This window comes from Daphnia pulex, chromosome 12 (genome assembly GCF_021134715.1).
Source record: "Daphnia pulex isolate KAP4 chromosome 12, ASM2113471v1".
Taxonomy (NCBI): Eukaryota; Metazoa; Arthropoda; class Branchiopoda; order Diplostraca; family Daphniidae; genus Daphnia; species Daphnia pulex.
Window position 1 is genome coordinate 9,041,102 of NC_060028.1, and position 24,526 is coordinate 9,065,627.

The 24,526-nt window shown below is 43.9% G+C and overlaps 3 protein-coding genes across 14 annotated transcripts in view; 1 reads left to right on the top strand and 2 right to left on the bottom strand.

The window, feature by feature from the left end:
* Positions 1 to 682: 682 nt before the first annotated feature.
* LOC124209585 (DNA-directed RNA polymerase II subunit RPB4-like) lies at positions 683 to 17,368 on the bottom strand. Of its 3 annotated transcripts, XM_046607635.1 has the most exons (5): positions 17,018 to 17,334; positions 3,214 to 3,406; positions 1,139 to 1,319; positions 927 to 1,022; positions 683 to 859 (listed from the first exon to the last, which is right to left on the bottom strand). In XM_046607635.1, the coding sequence occupies exons 2-5, from the start codon at positions 3,269 to 3,271 to the stop codon at positions 781 to 783; spliced, it is 414 nt and encodes a 137-aa protein (XP_046463591.1). In that variant the 5' UTR covers positions 3,272 to 3,406; positions 17,018 to 17,334; the 3' UTR covers positions 683 to 780. The 3 variants fall into 3 exon arrangements, with proteins under 3 accessions (XP_046463591.1, XP_046463590.1, XP_046463589.1); XM_046607634.1 differs by lacking the exons at positions 683 to 859; positions 927 to 1,022; positions 1,139 to 1,319 and adding an exon at positions 1,561 to 3,039 and having other exon boundaries at positions 3,214 to 3,401; positions 17,018 to 17,368; XM_046607633.1 differs by lacking the exons at positions 683 to 859; positions 927 to 1,022; positions 1,139 to 1,319 and adding an exon at positions 1,561 to 3,039 and having other exon boundaries at positions 17,018 to 17,368.
* Positions 10,309 to 23,630, top strand: LOC124209580. Its single transcript, XM_046607626.1, has 12 exons — positions 10,309 to 10,928; positions 13,557 to 13,709; positions 13,801 to 13,849; positions 13,962 to 14,062; positions 14,776 to 14,902; positions 14,972 to 15,209; positions 16,140 to 16,262; positions 16,717 to 16,980; positions 18,532 to 18,783; positions 18,861 to 19,186; positions 20,933 to 21,174; positions 21,267 to 23,630. Exons 1-12 carry the CDS (start codon positions 10,631 to 10,633, stop codon positions 22,100 to 22,102), a joined length of 3,009 nt encoding a protein of 1,002 aa, XP_046463582.1. The 5' UTR covers positions 10,309 to 10,630; the 3' UTR covers positions 22,103 to 23,630.
* Positions 22,511 to 24,526, bottom strand: part of LOC124209578 (protein lin-2-like) — a 30,666-nt gene continuing 28,650 nt past the window's right edge. For all 10 annotated transcript variants that reach the window (XM_046607620.1, XM_046607618.1, XM_046607619.1 and 7 more), the window contains one exon: positions 22,511 to 24,501. In XM_046607620.1, coding sequence (XP_046463576.1) covers positions 24,304 to 24,501 — 198 coding nt within the window. In that variant the 3' untranslated portion in view covers positions 22,511 to 24,303. The remainder of the gene's footprint in view (positions 24,502 to 24,526) is intronic.

Here is a 24,526-nt window from a genome sequence, read left to right on the forward strand (position 1 = left end):
AGACACTAACCGACACGGGCAACGGAGGTTGGCTTTATTCCAAGTCACCAGATTTTCTCTCTCCGTCTTCTGAGGTATCTAATCATCTGAGTGGATGAACCGCCAGGATGAGCGCAGCTCGTACACCTCGTGGTATCAAATCTAATTAAAACGTGGTGGAAGGTAGTACAAGGCAAGAGAGTCGAATGCAGTTTTTTTCCATCAAAATCCTTTGCCGTGGAAATCGATCTCATTACCCTGGTGTACACACGGTCCACGTGTAAGTGGATCCTCGTCTCTTTCTTTTTTCTGGTTTTTAATATGATCTTATGGTGCACGAGACTTTTTTCTTCTCTCTCTTATCTTTCAAATAAGCCACGACGATTATCGATCAGCTTTTGGCTCCAACAACATTTTCCTAATAATTTAGCTGGGAGTCTGTGGTCGCATAGCAACCGACTGTCTAATAAATAACCAGATCCACGAAGAATACAAGATAGTATAGGGCAAAGGAGCAAAGAAAAATATAGGACCTCAGCAACTGCATCCGCCAGTAAATTCAATCAAGAGCTTTTAAGTGAAGGCCAACCCAAATGCCTCGCTATCGTTAACTAAAGGCTCTCTCGTCCTACGCTTTGCCGCACAAGTGTGTGCATCACTCTCGACTGCGCCCATCCCTGGGATGGAAAATCACGAAAAAGGATGAAAAGGAAAATCTGTATTGTGACCAAAGGAGAAAAAAAAGAATAAAATATGAGGAATTTCAAGTGCATTTGCCTGACATGGGTTGGTCGACCGTGTTCAATATTGGAAGCTTCGCTTGGTTTGAATATCTTCCAGAATCTGTCGGAGTTCTTCGTCTTCAAATCGGCCTTCAAGACTGCGGGAAATCAAACAAGTCTTTCGTTATAAAAATCAATTAAGATATCAGTGACGGTTGGATGTACCTGGGAATGAGAGATTTGGCCTCTTCAGGGCTTTCCGGGCACAAATTAGCCAGAGCTGCCAGTTCGAATTTGTGCAATTTTTTCTGCATCAGCAAACTGGAGTTCAAGAAGAAAGAAAGAAAAAACAAAAGTAAGGAAAAAGTTGGGAATGAAGTCATTGATTCATTCCGGGAAAAAACAAACAAACAAATCAAACTTTCAAGAGCATCAACCTGCGAATGGCGGCGATAGTCTCACGATTCTTGAACTTGCTAAAGCGCTGAGTGTAATTAAGCGTCTTCATAAAGACTTCCGACAGTTCCTGCTCGTCCTCTGCGCTTTCATTCTGTAATTTACGATGGTCCAGCAACATGTGGACTTCAGATATCAGCAATGTTTCCGCATTCTCGAACTCTGTAATGATGTGGAATGGAGACAGAAGAATGAAACCGCATTAAGGGATGGTTCACTGTGCAAACTACTAAACTAGTGCCCACTCGTTTGTCGACTCTTTTTCTTTCTTTTCCTGCTGATCTAAGAAAACAAACCTGCATGAGCTTCCCATGACTACAAGCCCACACATCTATATATCTATATATATATATATATAACAGGTAATTCGAGATGATTTCAACACGCTAAAACGACATGAGGCTTGACTGTATAACGCAAGTTTATTGCTCATCTCCTCTTCCCCTCTCTCTCTCAGTCTCTCTGCCCCCTGTACAAAACATTATTATAACAAGTGGTGCCATAAATCAAGCGGGGAAGTAGATTAGTTTCTCTTCTAGGAGGAAATCAAAGATCTTGCGCGTCTTGTTCACATCAATCTTGATCAACGTCCTGGCCTGAGCCAGCCGAATGCCTTTGCGGTTGCGGCACTCGGCGATGAGAATGTTTCGAAATTCCATGTACGACTCGGGAACGAGACGTGAAACGGAGCACAACTGACGTTCGCCTTCGTTCAATTTGTCGTAACCGGGCAGACCGACAATGTCCAGCGGCGGTGCGCTCCTTCGCTGCTGTGGGAAAGGGCCAGCCGGGCTGACTAGAACGTTGCCGTTGCTTCCTTGAAGCAGGGCTGAGGTCACCAACTGTTGGTGCTGCTGCTGGACGGGGAACGCCACGTGAAGGTTGGCCGAAAACTGCTTCCACTGCTTCATGTGCTTCTCACGACGAGCCTGAAGCTGCGTGTAGATTTTGGCCGACGCCAGAGTCTTGATCCCCAAGTGGCGGTACCTTTGCAGCTGCTGGATTCGCTGCCGCAACTCGACATGTCCGTGCAAGCCTTCAAAGAGACTGCAGTGGTCTTGAAATTTGAACACCTGGGAAAACACCGAGAGACGCTCACAAATGCGATGTGTCAGCGTAGAGTCGTAGCGATAACGAGCCGCCAAATGACGATGAAAATTGATCAACCCGTGTTCCTGGACGATACGTTTCTTTCGAAATCTCTCGCGCAACTTGTCGTTGTACACTTGCACCACGGCCACGGCCAATGCACGTTCGAGTTCTAAAGCCTCTTGGTCGATTTCTTCGTCGGGATCGGGTTTCGTTTCATCCTGTAACGACGCCACGTCAAATTCTGCATTCTGGAAGGCTTCCACTTGGAAATCTCCTCGAGCAGCACAGTAACCGGCCATGTCTCTGTGGTAAACTGATCCAGGAACAGGCCTAGGGGGGTCGTGAGTTCCGGTTCTGTAGACGATAGGCTGAGGCCTGTACAGTCTCTCTGGACTTTTCGGTCTTGGTAGAGGTTCCACTGGGTCTTCAAGGTACCACTTGTTATAGTGGTTTGCACATTCTTCAGGACTGGCTTTGGAGCGTTTGGCAACCTCCGTCCAATTTGATGGCCCATGCGTAGACAACTGATCCAGCAAAGTGAGTTCTTCCCGAGCAGTCCAGTTGTCAAAGAGGTAGAAATCATCTCGTATGACCCTGTAGCTGTGATTGTTCAAATGGTGATTGCTTTCCTTTCCCTTGGCAAAGCACGTTGGGCACAAGTCCACTCTGACACACTCCTCGCACCTGATGTAAACTCCAGTCAGAGGGGTCTGACAAATGAAACACACTCGAGTCTGGGAACAATCTGTCGCCGGCCACACATTTCCACATGGTTCATCAGTCGACATTTCTAAGAAATTCGTTGCAAATGAATTAAACGTTCACGAAACGTGCAGTTCTTAGCCAGGTCTAGCCTAACAGCAATTAACTGTAATAACTGTAAATCCCTTTATGAAAACATATCAAGCCTAACACAGGGAAGCTCAAAACCGTAAACTGGGTAGGAAATTATAGTTCTTTTTACCTTTTGGGAACTGCAAAACAGCGGCATCTTCGTCACTGATCTCTGTGGCGGCCGCCATTTTCAAATGATATTAGAGTAAAGTGTAACGACGTTGCCAGACTTGCTGTTGTGATTTTCGTTGAAAATTTCATTTTTCGAAAAATATTCATTTGGCAATTTTGTACCAGTTTTTCCCAGCCGGATTTGACCTAGACTATCAGACAAAAATCAAAACGAATAAATTAATACTAATTGGAGTCCCAAAAACGTTACACAAATCATTGTGCAAAAGAGTGTGGCCTAGTGCCCTAGTCCACGTTTGTTGGATTTCTCTTCATTTCCAGGAAGTTGTTTTTAAAACATAATTTTTTCGCTCAAAACCGCACACAAGTCTGAGCACGAACAAGGCGCTAGAGATTTCGTAATCTCCAACATCCGGCAGTCCTGCACGGCACCACCTCGGCGAATCATCGGAATGGTTAATGCCAGCCAAATGAATAAAACAGATGGCAGCGAGCGATGCAGCACAACCAACCAGCCAGCCTGAATGATTATATACGAATATTTAAGAACACGGGGGCCTGCATGGTTCATAATTAAAAGGTTTTCTACCGACTCCCGCCATCAATAAGTGTTGGCTCAGGAACGTAATAATTGATTAAGAGCGGAATAGACAAAAATGCCGGGCAAAAAGATGGGCGTACAGGAAATATGAAGGAGAAAGTAGGATTATTAATTGATTAGAGTAGGCAACGAAGAATTCCCTATATTACACAATGTAATACGTCGTACATGATTAATGACAGAGAGAACTACGTTCCAAGTTATTTTCAAGAAGATGAGGAAGACTGCCGGATTATTCTTGCATAAAGACGTCGAAGTAAAACTTAAGGGAGAGAAAAGGAGCAAACGACGATGAAATAAAATACGAAGGATTATTGTAGTCGGAATACTTTTATAATAGAAGAAAAGGCCCTTCCGCATAAACTTTCACTCCGACCCCCCCTCTCCCCAAAAATGCACTTTGCGCAACATTTCCGGTTGCGGAGAAAACTTTACACTCAAAGAGGAGCTGGCAGAACAAGTTTTACCTAGTGTACGTCTATTTACCGTGTGTATAGACCCCCTCAACACACACACACAAAATAAAGGGAGGGGCACCTGTTGGGCTGACTATATATTAGAACGGATGGTAGGGGGTTGCTGTGGTGGTGGCGGAATCATCCACCCTAAACTTGTAATCCTTGCGGCGTTCGTTCACGTTCGTCCCTCTGCTCTAGCTCCTCTTTTCCATCACGTAATCTCTATGTTATTAAAGGATGATTGTGAGTGTCTGGTAATCCGCATTTCGCGCTGGCCAAAAGTTCGGTATTCTCTCTCTGCTACCAGCGATCCTGCCTGGACATCCTGTGCATTTCTGAACTAATTAGTAACATCTATATAAACCCCAGCTCCTCGTTCTAGATGATTATCCAATAGAAAAAGCTAATGGAGCTCCATTCGCGACGCCATTTTCATCCGCCTCACGTGAGAATTTGGGGAACAATAAAAAAATCCCAATCCATCGATTTTTACATTTTAAATGTTTCCCAATTTAGGACAATATAAAAGAAAGCGATCGAAAATAAATTCATTAATTGAAGGACCCCGCCCACTTTGCCGTGAGCCAAACCGATCGACAAGCGTTTTAATAATAACAATCAAAGAATTCCGCTTGGCGGCTTAATCTCTCCGTTCTTCCGTCTTCCGCAACAGCAGTCGGCCATAATAATGGCAACTATTTTGTACGGATTATTCGCCCCTCCTCCCCATCGTAATAATAATAATAATAATAATATATTGGGGCTCAGCATCCAGCAGGGTCTTCTTCTCCGACAATAAAACCCACCGCGGAGCCAAAGCGGAAGGAAAAAAAAAAGAGAACGTGCCTTATAAGCCCCGAGACCCAAGTTTTGTTATGTCTTTCCGAGTCGGAAATCAAGAGAAATCGGTCAAAGATATTACACGAGAAATAATTGACATAACTTTAGTTGCCTATTCGGTTGTTATTGGAAAATTCTGCGAGTAACAAGTTCACCTACTTTTTCTACTGGCCGGATCAATGAATCCATCCATTGCAGATGGGAGGAGCAAAAGTCAAAAGAATCTTCATGTACGTAATAGTAAGCTGACAACGGAAGTTTCCTTCAACCCGAACATACACACACACACACATCTCCTCCTGCTCTATCTCTTCCTTGAAACTTCTTTTTCCCGAACGACGCCCGGCGACTCTGATTGGCGTGTTTTCAAACAGATAGAGAGCAGCGTTGACGTCATCCCGCTCAAATGCCTGAGACTGCTTTTATTATTGATATTATCATTGGGTTTGGAATTTCCTTTTATTTTTTTTTCGTAATCTCGTGCAATCGGATGTAACACACCGACGGAGGTGCCATCACACACTTGCGGGCGAGACGCAGGTATACACACACACACACAGCACAATAACAAGCAATAGGAGAAGAGATTCGGGCGCGAGTTTATTATTTACTCGCTCACGTTCGCGTTCAACGCCAGCAGGCCACTCGTTCGGAATAAAGCCCTTCCAACCCGCGTGCCAGATAGTATATATTGGCTATATAGACTCCCCTTGCGTGAAAAAAAAAAACCCGAGCCGTCCGTATATATAGACACACACATACACGCTGAAACTGCCGTCTAGTAGTATTGATTGGTCGCGGGTGCTGGGCGGTAACAGCAGCAGCAGCATCGATATTATACAGTGGAGAACTGCTGCTGGCCTGTGAGCCAAAAGGAGATGAAAATTGAGAAATGAAGGAGTGCGCTATAGACGCAACTAAAGGCCAAGTTGAATGTACACATGTGTCTAACCCTGTGCAAAAAACAGCCGGTTTCAATCAGCTGGGAAAACAAGCTCAACAATGGAGAGAGCCGCCGGCCTACTGAGTATCACATGCGGGTGCATGGCCTCCGGCTGATGAAAGACTGTTGCTCTCTATACACTCGGCTTTGATCCGCCGGATGGATACACACACCCAATCAGTTCGTCTTCTTCTTCTTCCGGAGAATATTCATTTCTGGTTCACTTTCTCCCATCGATCGATCGATCGCTCCGCCTCCATACATCTAACGACCCAATCCATTTGTTGACCAACAAGAAAACTTTGAGCGCGGCCATTTCTACGATGCGACTGAGAAATATGTTACGTCAAATAAAAGGGAAGAATTCCGGCCGTCAAAAAAATGGCGTCGTTCCCACCCATAACAACCCGGAGAAGATATAAGAACCTTATTCACTTGCATCGCTCCCGCACGTCACGTCTATAATAGACATTTAATAGTATATGAAGGTATAGAGAGAAGGCGTGAGAGCCAAAGTGTCGTAAAGCGTCGCCGAAAAACGACGCCGATCCATCTTAATCGTTTTTATCCCTCCTCCTCCTTGATATCCTCCTCATTTGATTTAGAGAGACCGCCGCTCCCCTATTGGGAGATGCACCCAAGGTGGGGGGAACACACACACGAAAAGAAAAAGGGGTGACATAACACACGCCAGTGTGCTGCTGCTTCTCTGACCGCAGCCAAAGTGAATGGACGCCCCATTATTTACAGCTCATTGCTGGCGGGGTCGATTGATCTCAATAACTATTACAGGAGGAGGAGGTGGTCGTAAAATGGCGGCAGACGTTTCAAGTTGACATGTTTTTCGTCTGACCTCATATCTCAGCTCCGCAAAAACATTTGTTCGCCATTATGATCGATTATGTGATCGGTTTGAATTTATTTTTATTTATATTTTCCAGGAACGAAAGAAACGCCAAATTCTCAAGACAATTTGGCTTCCCAACTGGATTGATTCCGTTGAATTTATTAATTGCGTCCTGATAGCCGGTAGAAAATTAAAAACAAAAAAAAAAAGAAATCATTTCTTGATTTGATATTCGACGAATGGGGTGGAGTCGCCGTTTCGGAGAAAATATTTATTTAACAAAGGGAAAAGGGACAGAATAGAAAAAAATATAAAATAAAATAAAAGCCATGGCGTCCAATCACCTCCTCCTCCTCCGCATAATCGTCCTTATAATACGTATACATTTGAGTCTGATTGTCGAATTAGCCAGAAAAGTATTTCGTGGAATATTCACGGCACCGCAATTGGTTTGGAAATCACATTTCATTGCGCTCGTGTTGTCACCTTGAATTACGATTTGAACCAACAACTTTTCATTGTGTGTTGCACATCACAACTGTTTTTTTCCCGGAAATTCCCAATTGAGCGATAATAAGAAAAATCAACAAATTGCCGACCTTGCATATCTTCCTATTCGTTTTCCTTCTTATTGCATTTACGAAGCGGATTGCCTTGAAGAGTCTAAATGGAAAACCGGTTGGAAAAATTTGACAAAATAAAAAAAGTGACGTGATCTGCGAGCAGTTTGCCAGCAGCTGCAACGTAAAAACAAACTGTGACGTCTCTCATTTCGACTCTTGATTCAAATTCGATACAAATCGGCAGCAGCAGCAGCAGCTGACGAGCGCAATCATCGACGTTCTACAACACAGCCGACCTATAAGGTAGTACGTCTAATAATACAATAGAAATTGAATTCCTTTCTGGCTCTTTTTAATAATAGCGCGGGGAACGCCAACGCACTCGACACACACGCGTGTATAAAAATACAAAAGACCGATATGAGCCATCCAGCGGATTCTGCAGAGCCTATAGCTGCATTCGTCACAACTGACGTCAAGGGTCTCACAATGAATTTGTCTTTTTTCCGCCATGATTACCACTTGAGCAACACTTGACTTTTTCGTCCGGCATCATGCTGCTGCCCAGGGTTAAAAATGGGTTCGAATTTTGTTTTAAAAAGTTATTGCCAAATTGTCGATTGGCTCTCAGCGCAGGTGAGCGCATTCCAGTTCTTTCAAGGAAATTCTTTTGAACTTGCGGTCGAATCGAATATCGTGCGTGACTTGGGTCATCTATGCAAATCAAAAAACACCGTACAGTGAAATAGGAGCTACTCCCGGAAAAAAAAAAGAGATCTGACCATTTTAGGGGGGGGGGGGGGGACACACACAATGCAAATGACATCCTATATACTACACACACACAGTTCGTGAAAACACGCGATTCTCTTGTTTCGGGAAAAAAGAAAAAAACAAATTCCTTTTTTTTTTTCTCTTTGAGGTTGACGTTGTTTTGTTGTTGTTGGGCGGATGAAACGGTTTGTATCAAACGGAATGCAGGAAAAAAACCAAATAAGCCCGTGGTCGGCGGGTTCGTCATTCTAATGATGTGCCTATGACGACTCTATTTAAATAGGAATTGGCGGTTATGACGTAGTAGTAGTAGCATCAAAGTACATTTAAATTGGCATAAGACGGTTGCCCAATCCGAATAGAAAGTTGAATCGAGAAAACCCCCTGGCAATTACGTCAAATCTTTCTGCTTTTTTCGATCGACATTTCAATCATCAAAATGTCCAATTTGGCATTTCGTCGAACTCGTTTTCTTTTATTTCGAGTTGTCTATTTTATTCTCCAATTGGTTTCGAGGGGGTTTTGGGTTTCCCCCTCTCTCTCTACTTTGCTTATACATAAGGATAGGATATAATACGCAACCACAACGGTCAATACCCTTCAATCGGGACGATGGACAGCCAAACGTCGGCCAGATAACAAAAATTGTGTACCCAAAAACATTTCCCATTGCGATTACCGCCCCAAAGGACACGGATCATTACGTGTTTGCAACAAAATTCGTAAACGCCCAAAATAAAAAACCCCAATAAGAAAAAAAAAAAAAAAAGATGGACGACCGCAAACGTCCGTCTCCCAATTGACAGTTACGTAACACGTCAAAAAAGGAAAAATAAAACAGTCAGGTTTTTTCCAATTTTTCTTTCAATCCAAAAAAATAAGCTGAAAATAATAACGCGGGAAAAAAAAAAAAAAAAAAAGAAGATGGATCGTCCACCGGCACGGACCAATGACTGTTGCCTGCGTGCGGAATATTGATCTCCGCTTTTCCCAGCCCTCCAGTGTGTCCACCATTACCAGCCTCCCCCTCCCCCCCCACTTCGTCGTCGTCGTCGTCTTCCATATCTTTTTTTTTCTTTCTCTTATTTCCCGAGATGTAGACGAAGACTCTACACTCTCTCGTCTAAGCTTCTCGTTGAGCACGTTTTCGTGAAAACGTTCGTGATGTATCCGTGTCACGTCCCGCGTACCCTCTGCCAAACAAAAACAACCCGACGCATCTAGCAGAGCAGAGAGCAGAGAGAAAAAGCAACTTGAACTGAACACACAGACACAAACTTTTGCCCAGGATTTTTGGCGTAGTGGAATGAAACGCGGCGATTTTTCTTTTTCGGGAGCCACGAACGAAATGAAGAAGAAAACAGGAGGGGGGGGGGACTTTGATGGCAAGACAATCAGCCGAGCAGAGTGTCGGTAGAAAAGAGAAGAAAACTCTATTTCTTCTTTTTTTATTTGGAAAGAAGAAAATGAGAGGAGGGAACTTACGGGGGTATACTGCTGTCACTTTGATCCTTTTTTTATATGAATGTTGGGTGAAATTTCGCTGATGAGATCAAAGCGCAGACATTTCGTTAAGACGGACCAAGGAGTTTGGCACACCTGACCTTAATAATACATTCCGTACACGACGTTATAATGAAGACAAATTTAAAAAATCTTAGCCGGAGGACAAAGATGGCCAAGACAATAATAAAAATTGGATTCACAATTTTCGTTTTCATCGTGACGGATCAAATGGCCTTTTCTGAGGCAAATACGAATCAATGCTCATACTCGAGAAGAAGAAGTAACTCTATTACTTTCACTCAAATCAGTGAAGCTGCTTTTTTCTTTTTCCCCCCGGAATCCTTCCGGAAAAGAAAAGCAAAATTCAAAAAGACACATCATTTGTCCATATCGAACCAGCGTTGGGAAAAAATAAAATATGTCGTCCAGACGACTTGTTAAATTGTAGAGCGATACACACACCCAGAGAGAGAGAGCAGTACCCCAGTATAGACAGTTGGTGTGGCCCTGCCACTGTGTGTGTGTGTGTGTTTTAAGAGAGAAAGAGCTGCTGTTGGCTCGGTGGGAGACTCAGTCGCGTCCCAACTTTCGGACCGTGCACACCACGCCCCCCCTTCCACATCGCCCGCGCAACAACACAACATTGGCCAGCAGCGGGTTTTTTTTTCGGGGGGAATGCTACTCATCATTACTCAACAGTGATTGTGGGGCCGTGAAATGTATTCAAACCCGAAACAAAATGTGTGTAACGGAGAGTGTCGAGTGTTGGGACGGTTCTCATCATGTTGTTGTGTCACGTTTTATTGAGACTGTCGTGTAGGTGACCGGTTTTTGATTTGGTTATTTCCCCCCCCCCCTTGTGTGACAGCAGCGGGTGGCCGATATGGCGCATGCGGAACTTGATGCCACAACAATCACCAGCAGCAGCAGCAGCAGCCCGCAGACCACCAGTTTCATATCGTCCTATTCTCCGCCATCGGCGGCGGCGGCGATCCTCGCCAGTGCTTCAACGCAACAGATTCAACAGTCTCTGCAATCGTCGGCCCAATCCGCTAGGAGCTGCGGCGGAAGCAACGTTGCCATTGCATTGCAGCAGCGACGAAAGACCGTTTACTTTACAGTCGGCCAGCGTCAAGAAGTGGCCATCTTCGAGGACTACACGCCTTCCGAAGACATTAAAAGTAAGATGAGCAAACAGAGCTGAGAGAATTCGTCCATCGATGCCGTCATCGTCTACTGGTGGCCATTTGTCTTTTTTCTTTTTTCCGCGTGAAAGGCCCAGTCGTTAAAAACTATTCGTCATAATAGAAAGAGAGTTGAAGGAATACAAATATAAAGCGCCAACTGCGCAGTCACAACATCATATCATCCGCCCATGCCAAAAATGAACAACTTTGTTCGATTTTCTTCTCCCATTTTTTTACCCGGCCAGATCACGTCAACTCTCCTCCCTACTAATGCGTCTAACTCTTGTCGATTCTTTTTTAAAATAGAAATAAACCGCGCCCCTCCATCGTTATAGTAGTATAAAAGGTAGTAGTATACTGTGCTGCCGCTGTGCTGGTGCAGAGAGATGATGGAAATAAGAAAATAAAAAAGAGCCTCTCTGATAGACTCCATTACAGATCCTCCACCCAACCCCAAAAATTGATCAGCCCTGGCCCTGGCAGAGAGAACCACTCGAGACGAAAGTTCTCCAGAAATCCACCAGACTATACTTCTTCTAGATCAAATATAATCATCATAATAAAGCTCTTTAAACGGTGAGCGCTGAGTAATCGAATCGGGACGCACTGCTGTGCAGTTCTTTTTTTACCGTATAATTTATATTAGGTTGATTGCTCTGGCAATATCTATCTAGAGCAGCCCCCAGTGTTTCTGACTGCAATCGCGGGATATTCCCCCCCGATAGTCGAAGATCTGGTCGTACTACGCACACTGCACAAGTAATAATTAGTGAAGACGGGGCTGAGAGGAGACACCGTCTTCGGGTTAATTACAAGTTGACAATGGACATTGACGACACATTCGCCGCCCAAAAGGATTACGTACGCCATTATGAGAAAATCTAAATATTGAGAAATGAATGCGTCTATTCCAGATCTGGCAACGACAAAAAATGAACGAGGAAAAATCGAATCGACTTTTTTTTTATTTTTATTATTATTATTAAAATTTTTAATGGAAAAAGAAGAAGAATGAATCGATTTTTAATTTTTTTTTTCTGGTTTTTTATTTGCGCGCTCGTTCCGTTCATAATTGGAACACAGGGAACTGGCAGATGACGTCGTCGACAGAAAAAAAAGGAACGAAAATTAAAAAGAAAAAGAAGTAGTAACGATTTCCCTCTTTTGTCCTTTTGTCGTGTGTCGCAGACTCGTGAAAAAACCTCGCCTTATTAAATGCGCGATACATCTCCAGTGTGGAAGATCTTGTTCACCCAACAAATACGGGCACCAATCCCGCAGAAGAATCGATTTCTTTTTACCGTCTAAGAAAATACCCATATAACCAACAGCTGCTATAAGAAGGAAAAAATAAAACCCCCCAAAAAATTTTTTGTTTATCCGACCTTGTTGGCTTTCGTCTCCGGCCTTCGTTTCATTAATTTTTTTTTTTCAACGGAATATAACGAGGTCAATATCATTGACTCAAGCGCATCGTCCAGACGATGTCTGTGAAACTCAAATAAAAATCTTTAAAAAAAATGGGCGAGGAGAGCCCCCCGCAAGTCACGATGACTCTTGGCCGTCTGGGTTATAACAACCAACGACCGCGCATCCCTTTTTTTTAAAAAAAATAAAGAATCGCGCTCGCCCAATTTGTCCGCACGGCGAAAGAATCAAATTATCTTCGAGATAATAAGACACTCGATGTTCATATTCTCCCACCGGCAGGATTTTTTTCTCTCTTCTATTTCAGCTTAGTCAAAGTAGTTTTTGGTTTATTTATTCTTTTCAATTAAGATCCTTCCTCGCAAAAGGTTTTTCCACTCGACTAGGAGAACAAAATAAAATTTAAAAAGAAAGAAAGAAAATAAGGATCGGTGCAAGTTCAACTGATCCTCCGACACCCCCCTATAAGACGATCAGCAAGATTAGACACAAAAGAATTGTTACCATGGAAACGTGACAAAAAGAAACAGAAATCCCTGGCACGAAAAAAAAAAAAAAAAAAAGATTCTTCTCCGACCCCCCCGTTATAGAAATTGGACGAGTTCAAACTCTCGGGGCTCTTGTTCTCTTCTAGCCATAAAAGGAACAAAAGTATAACAAACAGGAATTTAGTGTTAAAGGCCAGCAGGCGAGACAACAACAAACTGAACCCAACATTGATTGACTTTTGATTATAAGAGAGAGACCCTTCCCTTCCTTATTCAACTGGTTATTGACCGAGGTGGTGGTGGGAAAAAGAAGAAAAAAATAACCGAATCGCCGACGGATACGTCGGTGGTGGTGGACAGTCACGCGTCAATCAAAAAATCTACACGAAAGAAAAAAAAAAGGCCGCAAAATGTAATCGTACCGAGAAACCCCGAAATTTCCGAATTGTTGTCCGAGGTTGTTGGACGTTGCTAGGCGAGAGAGAACTCGATGGCGACCTTGGCTGCCGCTAATCAATGCATCTACTATACTATATTGCATGATTGCTTGTTGTAACACGCTTGATTGACTGTCACGTCTAACATTGTCACAGCGATAGAGTCAGTCGCTCACAGTCCGTTTGACAATTGAAACTTGTTTTTCCTTCTGTCGGACGCCATTAACATGATTTTCGTTTGATACATTACGCTGTGTGAATGAATTTAGGTTTGTTTAGTAGTGCAGCCGAAGCCGGTCCTCACGACATTCTCAAGATGTACACACCCGAGGGATCGCTCGTCAACATTTCCAACCGGCTCGAAAGTAACCGGCCCGACGCTCCCTATCGGCTCGAATTGGTTGCCGCCCATTTCAATCAAGGTATACAATTAATTATTATTATTTAAAAAAAAAAGAAATTCCCGCCGAAATGTGAATGACTTCAAACTAAAAAAATTTGGGCATGGCGCAGGATCGTTGCCCGAGCAATTGAGAGCTGAACTGGCCCTGCTGGAAGAAAGGTATAGAGTCTAAAAATCTATTAGCCGTGATTTAGTTATACACGTACATAGTACTCAAAGTGACAAATTGTAATTGGCTGCTGCTGCTGCTGCTGGCGAATGGCGAAATAAGGGTCTCGGATTTGGAGCGGCGGATGCACGACCTGGCCTCCCTCTACCCGCAGGACGTCCAAGCCATGCGGGACGAATTGGAACAGCACAAACAAATTCTCGGTAATGCACACGCTAGAGTAGTTCAATATACAACAACTGCAACATACACATAACATACACTCTTGGCAGTAGTAGCAGTAGTGCTAGTCCTAGTTGTGTGTGTATGTCTTTTTAAATTACATTGATAATTTCTACGTTTTTCAACAACAACTTTCCGGGGGTTGTGCATATAATGTATAACACATTTCTCGCGCTTTTCATTCTTTCGGCTTCGTTAACGTCTAGATGGAAGAAAGTTGTTTGTTGTCGAGAGGGGGGGCTGTCGAGTTGTTGTCGTTGACTACGTCTGACGGTTCTGGGCACGGGTCGTGAAAATAATGAGATTCTATGGGCGTCTGACTTACACTTGTTATATTCAGACGTCATTATTGTCATTATACACTGCTGTGTATTGAACCTATCGGCAGCTGCTGGGCGACAACAACAGCGGCGGGTCTGATTGTTTTATTCGGGTTTTCCCCCCCATCAACCACCACCACCCGCATCTGGCCGCGTAATGGCCTCGTAGTCAATGAGTTTGCCCGCTACCGATCGTCACGATTCTCTCCAATATTTTTCCCCTTCTCTTCCAAAAATAAAAATTAAAAAAAAGGGAATCACGGCAGACGAAAATAGATCGACCGGGTTTTTCCCCGTTTGCAATCGAGCTCTCTTTGTGGTGGTATCATCAACTTGAACGGGAATATCCCGCAAATCGTTTGATTACTCAACAGGGTTGTGCAGAGCTGGAACCACATTCCGGCACGCTGGAATGGGCCGTCCTTATTGGAACAGACACAAAGCCCGTCGGAAATCCGAGTCGGAGAAACGACTCGTCTGCGAGAAATATCTTTACATCAGGTAATAATCATCAAATACATTCAAAACTCCCGCCCAATCGAATTCTTAATTTCTTTTCTCTGAAAAAAGCACAATGACATTGACGGAAGAGATCCGGCGCTGCCTGCGGATGCCAACATTCGATAATTGGCAATGGGAGGACGAGGAGATCCTGCTGCTCCTGCAGCAAATGTACGTCGATTTGGATTTGCTGAGCAAATTCGACATCGACCTCGACGTCCTGCGCAAATTCCTCTGTCAAGTTTACATGAACTACAACGAGGTGCCGTTCCACAATTTCCAGCACTGCTTCACCGTCAGTCAAATGGTAAGCGGGCGAAAACAAACATAACAGACAAAAATGTGTGGGGGCTGCTGGTCTCCCAGCCAAGACAACGCCGGGGGGCCTTGGTTACTCTATTGATCGACAGAAAGAAGAAAAAAGATGATGGCCGTGTCAACCGCAATGCTAACACACACACACACACACACACACACACAAAACCGCTTGTCTAATAGTCGAACAGACGATCGTATCGTTTGTTTCGAACTCTCATGTCGGGTCGAACCTGCGTGATCTTTTTACATCGATCGTCTCTAGCGATCAAAAACTAAACACACATACACGCAACAATTGGCAACACACCGTGAAAGATACGGGAATGGAAAAAAAGAAACAAGAAATAACTCGTTGGAAATTTCTCAAGCGAGAGTAGGAGGGAAATCGCCCAACGTAGCGTGTGTACACCCACCCACACACACACAAAATACATGTATAATATACTCCCGCAGATTCTATATGAAACTTTCTCCTTTGTCGGGAATACGTTACACAAGCGATAGTTCAAGAGTGCGCCGCCGTTGTTATTGTTCAAACAAGGCGCCCCCTGCCCGCCTGCTGCACTATGTAAAAGGAGCGAAGAGCTACTTACTTACTCAGACTCTCGAAATAATAACCCAAAATCGATTTGCAGTTGGTACACTACGTCTAATCATCGAGAGTGAGCGTTTCCCGTCAAATTTTAATTAAAAAACAAGAAAAATGGCGGGGATGCCCCGAGGCGAAATTTGCGCGTCTAAAAATATATTCAAAGAAATTCGACGCCCCTGTGTACCGACGCTTTGCATGTCAAAGTGATGAAGAAAAAGCCCATTTGAAATGTGTGTGTGTGTGTGTCCTTCATCAGCATATGACGGGCGATCGAGTGAAACTTTAATGACATGCATATACTCCTTCCTTTTCTATGTGCGCTTGCAGATGTACGGCATCATTTGGTGCCTGGATTTACCAGACAAAATCGGCGACCTGGAAACGCTGATCCTCTTGACTTCCTGCATATGCCACGACCTCGATCATCCGGGATTCAACAACATTTATCAGGTAACCCGTGCTGTGACGCTCGTTTTTCATATTTCATTTAGAGCTGATATTTCCGATAGAGTGGGGCGTCACATTAGCAGTTAAACAGCAGCAGCGACGGTTTTGGCAGAGTGGCGGCCATGGAAAGAAAAAAAGTGCTTTTCCCGGGAATATATTACATTCGTAATGACACGCAGTCACACGGAGAGCGGGCGAGAGAATGATGGGGGGTAGAGCGAGAGCCTTCATTAATTACTGAGCAGCTAGCAGCCTCGACTTTACTTGTGTGTGTGTGTACATTTCGCTTTGATATACACCTCCTCCTCATCTAATCGATTCTACACAGAGTTTGTGCATCGCCTACGGGCTTCCTCCTCCTCCCCGTCAATAAACAACGGCCTGTCTACTGTATAGACATTTAAGAAACTTTTCTACATGTACTAAAAAGGTCTAATCAAGTCCAATCTGACAACAGATCAACGCCAGGACGGAGCTGGCCCTGCGCTACAATGACATTTCGCCGCTGGAAAATCACCACTGCTCGGTGGCGTTCAACATTTTGGAAGATTCGACGGCCAACATTTTCCGATCCTTCACGGCCGACGTCTACAAAAGCGTCCGCGAGGGAATCATCCGCTGCATTCTGGCGACCGACATGGCCCGTCACAACGAGATCCTCAACCAGTTCAATCAAATCGCCCCCATCTTTGATTACGACAATCGAGCCCACATCAATCTGGTAAGTGTGTGACACATGTGTAGGTGGGGCCACTTACCTTTTATCGGTGACAAAAGTTTCCCGTCGTGATGAGTCCCGGAAATGAAGGCCGGCCAGTGCGATCTGGGCACTAAACGTCACCTGCAAACACTTTGTGGCTGTCAGTTTCCATGGGCACCAATCAAACTCGTCGGTGTAGACGCACTTTTGGAGCTCAGGTAGAGAGTAACAAGTGTAACAGTCTGATCAAGTCTGACGTCAAAGCTCGGCACGCTGATTAATGTAGACACACGCAGCTGGTCGACGGGAGAGAATTCCGGAAATTGTAACAGCAGCAGCAGAGAGAATGAATAAACGCCATTACCCAACTCGACGTCGTCAATTTGAGCAGACGAATTTACCCAAAAACTTGAACGACAAAAGAAGAAAACAAAGTGCAGACGACGTTGCCTATTTTCGTGAAATGGCACAACTCAAATGAAATCGAAGCGAAAAAAGGTGTTTCTCGGTACCATTTCCATACCTAAATAAATAAGAAAAAAAAAAGTTTCGAGTGCCATCGTGTGACATTTCTCTTTGTGCGAGTGGAAAATCACGAGCTGTAAACTACGGTGGAAAGTGGCAAGTTGGTAAACGAAATCAATTTCGTCTGCAAGTTTAATGCGATTTTGGAGGGAGGGGATCAACTCCTGCTGGAATGATTCGTTTCGATTTCAAATGAATGACAGTGTCAAAAAGAAAAGTTTCCAGAGCAAAACAATTCCGTCATTTGCATGAGACATATTATATAGACTCTCGTGCAGTGTCTATATGTACACTCGAGTCTGTATAGATCGACTCTATAATGATTTCCAGTCTCTCCTCCGCGTCTCCTTTTATTTCGTTTTTAATGTGTGCCAGAGCAGGTTCAACAAAAGGAGCTAGCTCCCGCTCCCAGCTGTGATAAGTTTGCCAGTAGGAACTCGAGCGGAAATTGTTTCACGCGTTCGACAAGTGGATGATGAAACGGCTTTTGCCGATTGTATCAGACATCAAACGAATCACGAGCAGCACAAGAAGACTCGTCGGCAGCTTTGCCAAACAAATCTCCTGCAAAAGACGCGCAGTCAAACAAAAAAAGACCCATATGCTCAGCTTTCACCCCCGTCTAACGCCATGTTTTATTCCGGGGTCTTTTGTGTTTTGAATTGCGTAATGATCGTCGACTTGAATCGACAGAGAGAAAAGCAGATTAATTAAAGGTTCTGAATGCCATTTTCCAGTGTTGTGTGTACTTACGTATAACGGCAGAAAATCGGGGAGGTTGACTGTCATCTCACCTTTCCAGGGAACAATTTCGTCGGCTATTGATTTTCTTTCCCTTCCCTTAATCGTATTCTCTAACGTGTAGGAGAATACAGACGAGTGCGCCATGATCCGACTTTCTCCATCCGGAAGTCGTAGAAAATGAACTTAAAAAATGCAGACTTGTCTATTTTGTCGCCAAAGAAAAGATCGATATGTCGCTCATCGCTCTTTTTTTTCCCGCTCTTTTTTTTAAAAATGTCGGAACGCGACAAATATGACGGGCAGCTGTGCATGGTGCTGATCAAAGTGTCGGACATTTCGAACGAAGCCAGGCCGATGGATGTGGCCGAGCCGTGGCTGGATTGCCTCCTGCAGGAATTCTTCGAGCAGAGCGACCGCGAGAAAATGGAAGGCTTACCCGTCACGCCTTTCATGGACCGGGACAAGATCACCAAACCGTCGTCCCAATGCTCCTTCATCGGATTCGTTTTGCTTCCGCTCTTCGAGGCCATCGGTCGCCTTTATCCCGAACTAGACGTAATAAAACAAATCAAAAATATTTTTTTTTTCTAATTTTAAAACAAAATTTTCCTTTTTTGATTCAATTCAAATAGAATTTAATAGTCAATCCAGTCAGAGAAGCTTTGGATTACTATCGAAAACTGAACGAAGCTTCACGTCGCAATCTGGAGCAGCCGGCGAGTCCGACGCCGCTGGCAACTTCAGTTTCATCCGCCGCCCACGACTGCGTCCAGGAAAAGGAAGCGACTCCATCCTCCACTGATGAATCCACCGGCAGTCAGCAGCGATCCAAAGCATCACACCAACTCATCCAGCAACGCAGCGCGACCAGCATTGAAGATGAAAGGAAAAACAGTCTGCAGATGGATCATCCGTTGATAGTTGGCGCAGTCCCGACGACCCCCATCAGCCGAGAAAGGTATCGCAATCAACGCAGGGGTCCTATTCTTTTACCCGTGTAATAATCAACAACAGCGATCGATATCCTATATGAGAGTATACGGTCGTCATAGATATTACGCAAAGGATTTGGTTGATTCAAATATTAATCAAGTCCCGTAAGCGATAGGTGATTTACCGATTCTGCTGTTACATAAGAAAGAGTCTTCTCGAATTGAGACCGAGGGAAAGAGATCGTCGGTCGTGAGCGGACGGATAATACTTTGGGCCAGCATATTAAGTATTTGATCAGACGTGAGCCACGCACGATCGATATAACGCTGGAAAATAAAGTTTTCCTTCCCTAGTCCAGCCGTCCATCCTATGGCATAATACACAATCGACGAAATTTTTCCTAGGAATCAGCAATATATGCCGCTCTTCTTCTTCAATATATTTAATATAGGGGAGGACGTCTCATTCTTCTTTCAACTGGAGGCCTTGTCGCCCCAAAAAGTTAGGCAGCACTACAGGCCAGGGGGATTTTTCGGTTAACTTATTTTCGGGGATCCTGGATTGGACGTCGGGTCTTATCACACTCACGACTGGTTATATATAGAGGACAAGAGCGTTAGGGATATAAATACAAGATGATTCCTACGGCGTACTACATGATCAACCGCGCCGTCGACAGTTTACTGCGGCTAGTAAATAAAGAAATAACCTCCACCACCGAAAAGACACGAATAACATTCGGGGGCTTCAATCATCAACCGGTTGATTAGTTGGCCATTTCTTTTTACGACACAACCATCAAAGTAATAACGATCCAAAAGAAAAACTAGCGCGCGGGAATATGTAACACAACACAAAGTCTCCGTCCGCCGTCAATTGAGGATCCAATTGAAAACGAATGATCAAAATAATCCGAAAGAAAAAAAAATAACTTTTTCATCTTGGAATTTACTCCAGTCGAAAGTTGTACGGATCGATGGTTCTATCGATTGATTATACCTACGCCGCCGCCAGTGCTGCACACTGTCTGCATTTTGAGTTGACTATCAAAAAGATGTAACATCCCCCCAGCCCTGGGATCATCGGCATAGGAAAAAAAAGGGATCGAGCATGAAAAAGGGCTTGAAGAGCACAAGTCCCGAGTGACTTTCCAAGTTACTACTCTTCTCGCAGGAGTTTCTTTTTTTATTTTTTAAAATAAAGTCCTGGCGTGTTAGTTGCGACTTTGTTGTCGTACAGGATCAATCCGCAGTGTAAGACCCTGTACAGTAGTAGCCCCACACACACACGGGATTTGAGAGATTTTGTGTTTTTTTTTTTCGCCCCCCTACGACGACGTGGGACATCAGAAGGAATCAGGCCGAGTAGATTTGAATCTCCCGCTCTTGATGTATATACTACACCGTTGATGTTGCGAGTCGCATCGGGATTTGTTTGCCAAAGCCTCCTCCTCCTCTTGCATGTTGCCGTCGGCGATGTGCAGGACCTTGTTCTTAGACTGGATAATACTCGACTGCTGCATGTGTGTAATATATACACGAGAAGATAGAAAGCTCCTAAAAGGATTTGGGATAAAGTAGGAGCAGGAGATATTATTAGTCGAGCCCTGGCGGCTGGCTCGGATGGGAAATGACATCCAGTACATTAACTTGCTACTTACTTTGACTTTGATTTCGGGATTTTTCTGATTTGTTTCTCCTCTATTTCCCCTCCACTTAGTTTGTGTTTGGCTAATAACTTTCTGTGTGTGTGTGGGGTCTCTTGGCGACAGGTCGCTCTCGCAAGAGGAAGAAATCCGACGCTTCTCATTCGGCCTCGATCCCGACACGTTCACCGAAGTAGAAATCTGCGAGAAAACGTTCTCGTTCAAAATCAGCACGGACATTAGACCGTTGCCGGGATGGAGCAGCAGCAGTAGCGGCGGCGGAATAGTAGGTGGCAACGGAAGTTGCCAAAACGGAAGACAGCCATCATCAGCCTTCCGGCGGGCATCACTGGCTGTCATGTCTGCTTGTAAGTTGTTTTCCAATTTAAAAAGAAAAAGCCCAAAATGGCCGATCCTCGACCTGTAATCATCTTTTTTTTGGGATTTTTGTTGTCCCCAGCTCTTGCCGAGTCGGCCAGGATTCTGGCCAGTGGGGTGGTGGCCGCCCGTAGTGCCACCAACAGTCCCACACAGTCAGGGCCGAGTGCTTATCGGACCATCCAGGAAGAGGAGGATGAAATCCCGCTGGACGTGCCCACGACAACCACCACCAGCACCACGACGTCGTTGACCAATGGTGGAGTCTTCAGCAAAGAGATGTCGGTCGAATCGCCGTCGCAACACAACGGCCAGGGGTGCTGGACAGCAAACGAAATCACGACCGCTTCAGCGCCATTAGCCTCGACCGAGGACGTGACCGATTCTTCAGTTGCCACTAAAGAAAATTCTCCAGTTGATCTGCCGGCCGAATCCTCCATCACGTCGTCGTCGTCGTCCTCCAAGGCCCGCGACAATCCCCTCCTAATTCGATTGCGTCAATGGACGGACCGATTCGGTTTAAGTCCCGTCCGACCGGCCTCGGCCGAGCCGCCGGAAAACGGGATCACATCTGACGTACCCAAATCGCCAAAATTGCTCGGCTCCCGAAAAATCGTCTCCACCAGTTTGTCCCGTCTCTTTAGTCGTTCGCCGTGTCACAAAGGAGCAGGTTCAGGCCAGCAGCAGCAGCAGCAGCAGCAGCAGCAATCAGCAGCCAATTTAGTTGCTGCCAGTAAAGAGTCGAATCATTTGCTGTTCCAGGAATCTTCCACGAGTAGCCATCGGTTGTGCAAAAACAACGTCACGGCAATCTCATCCGCCAGCGCGGATGTGTCGCGCAGTTTAGACAACGTCACGACAGCCGCCGCCACCCACATGATGTCCGATTCGACCAATCATCCCACCCAAAACGCTTAGATCAATGTCTCTCTCTCTCTCTCTGTATTGTATATCTCATTAATGACGTAAATTCATTAATGAATATTTATTATTTCCCCCTCTCCTTCGTCCATTCATTTTTCTCAGCTTCACTGTGGGAAACAAATTATATATTCATCTGAAATGTTTTTTCTCTCTCAGAAATTGATTGTCGTCACAGAAAAAAAAAACAGAATCAAATCTTTTGTTTCCAAATCCATCCCCCAACTCTTTTTTAAAACGATGTTTTTTTGTTTTCATTTGCGAAACGTTTGCCAACATACGACCATATCCTTTCTCCTCCGTTGAAAAACAAAATACGATACATATATATAAATTGATATATATATAAATAGACCTAAATTTGATCTGATTGAAGAGGAATAAAAAAAAAGGACAACTCGTATCCACATTTCTCGTCAGTGTATGTATAGAATAACCATTCAAAAGAGATAGAGGAGTCGATTGGGTGTGTCGTCACTGCGTCAAAAAAGAAAGAGGGAGAGATTAAAAAGGGTTGGGATGAAAATAGAAAATATTCGGAATTTTCGGGACACACACACACACGCAAATAGACTTCGGTTGGCCAATCCGTCACGAAAAAAAAACAAAAAAAAAACGAAAAAAACCCAAAGTGAAAAGAGAGGGGCGAAACACATTTCTAAATCCGCACACGAAAAATGGTGGGGCGCTTGTTGTTTTTGGAAACAAAATGGGAAAGAGATGGGCACAAACGGGTTTTTTCTTGTTCTAAAAAAAGATTGGGAATTTTTTCTCTTTTCTGTCAATATATAGCGTAAATAGAGGATCAACAAACTTTACAGGATGTGTGTGTGTGCGTGTGAGTGGTGTACCACAAAAAAATCTTTTTTCATCTTTTCAAAATTCCTAAAAACAGTTGAAACCCTCGCACACACACACGACACACACACACACACAGAGGCGCATAATAATAAACCTACACATTCATTCTGTACACGGTGTGTTGGTAGTGGTGGTAGGATAATACGAAGACAGAGAAGGGGGGGGGAGGATTCAATTATTTTTTCCAATTTTCTAAGATGATGTCAAGCGGAGAAACAAAAGAAATGGGATGAAAAAATCATTTTGATGGGAGACCACGAAACAAAAAGAAAACACTTTTGGGACATTCAAAATAGATTGTATGTTTATATATATATAATATACCATTTGCTAAACAACGGGGGGCGACAGAAAATTATTATCAACAATCTTGTCTTGTTGTTTTTTTCTTTTCTTCTTCTCTGATTGGTTAGTGAAAAAGTATTTGAATTTGGGAGAGAGAGAGAGAGAGAGAGGGAATTTATATCACTACGCCGATAGTTAATTATTTGTTGTCTTTTCTTGTCTGCATTTTGTCCCGCTCTTGCCCGTTACGCGCCGTGCGAACTCTTGAGCAAAAATAATTTGACCATCTCTACGCGCGCGCGATTCAATTAAGAAAATGGCTACAAATTTTCCCATATCGACAAACTTGTTTTGTTTGTTTTAAATTTGAAAAAAAGGGTGGGGGAAATGTCGAGAGAGGAGTGGGATTTGTCAATCAAAAAGTAAAGGCCATAAGACGAGGGAGGAAAATTTAATAATTCAAAATAAAGCCACAAGTTTTTTTGTTTTTTTCTAAGTTAAGGAAGAAAAAGGAATTTTAGTTTTTCTTTCTTTTGCACGTCACTATAAAGAATTTGATTAGCTCCACCTCGACATTTTTGACGCTCCTAATCGTCTAAGTTCATCCATAGCCGGCTACAGCTGACAGAGGGAGGTTTTTTTCAAGTGTCCATCAAGTGTTTTCTTTCAACATTATTATTATTATTATTATTAATATTATTATTAATATATATATATTTACTGTATATATATGGGGATGATGTAAATGTTTCCCAGAGTGGGGGGCGTACGTAGGAAAACGAGTTGTTATAAGCAACGGACGACTTTTTTAACGAAGGGAGAAAACAAGGACCGGACAAAAGAGACCGGAATTTTTTTTTTTGCATCTTGACGAATTATTATTAACCTCTTTCACTTTTTGTCTAATTTAATGGAATTTTCGAAAATAAAAATTGAAAAAGAAAAATCAATCGTCTGATTGGGAGGGGGGTTATTATGGAAGATTGAAGAAGAATAGGGCGAGGCCCCCTCATTTACCACACAGGGGTTGTCTGTCAATTGTTTGTCAATCCTCATTTGTGATCGTTGCTGTTACGGTCGAGCCAGACGACTGGCACCCATTGAGGTTCCCGTTCCAACCGGTTGACTTCGCTCACCAATTGGCTGTAAGTTCGCTCCTCCTCGCCGTTGACGATGACCATGTCGAAAAAGTGTCCGTAAACATCCTCCATTTCACGGGCCTTTTCAATTATTTCCTTCAAATCATCGTCCTATCGATTCAAAGCCAAAAAAGTT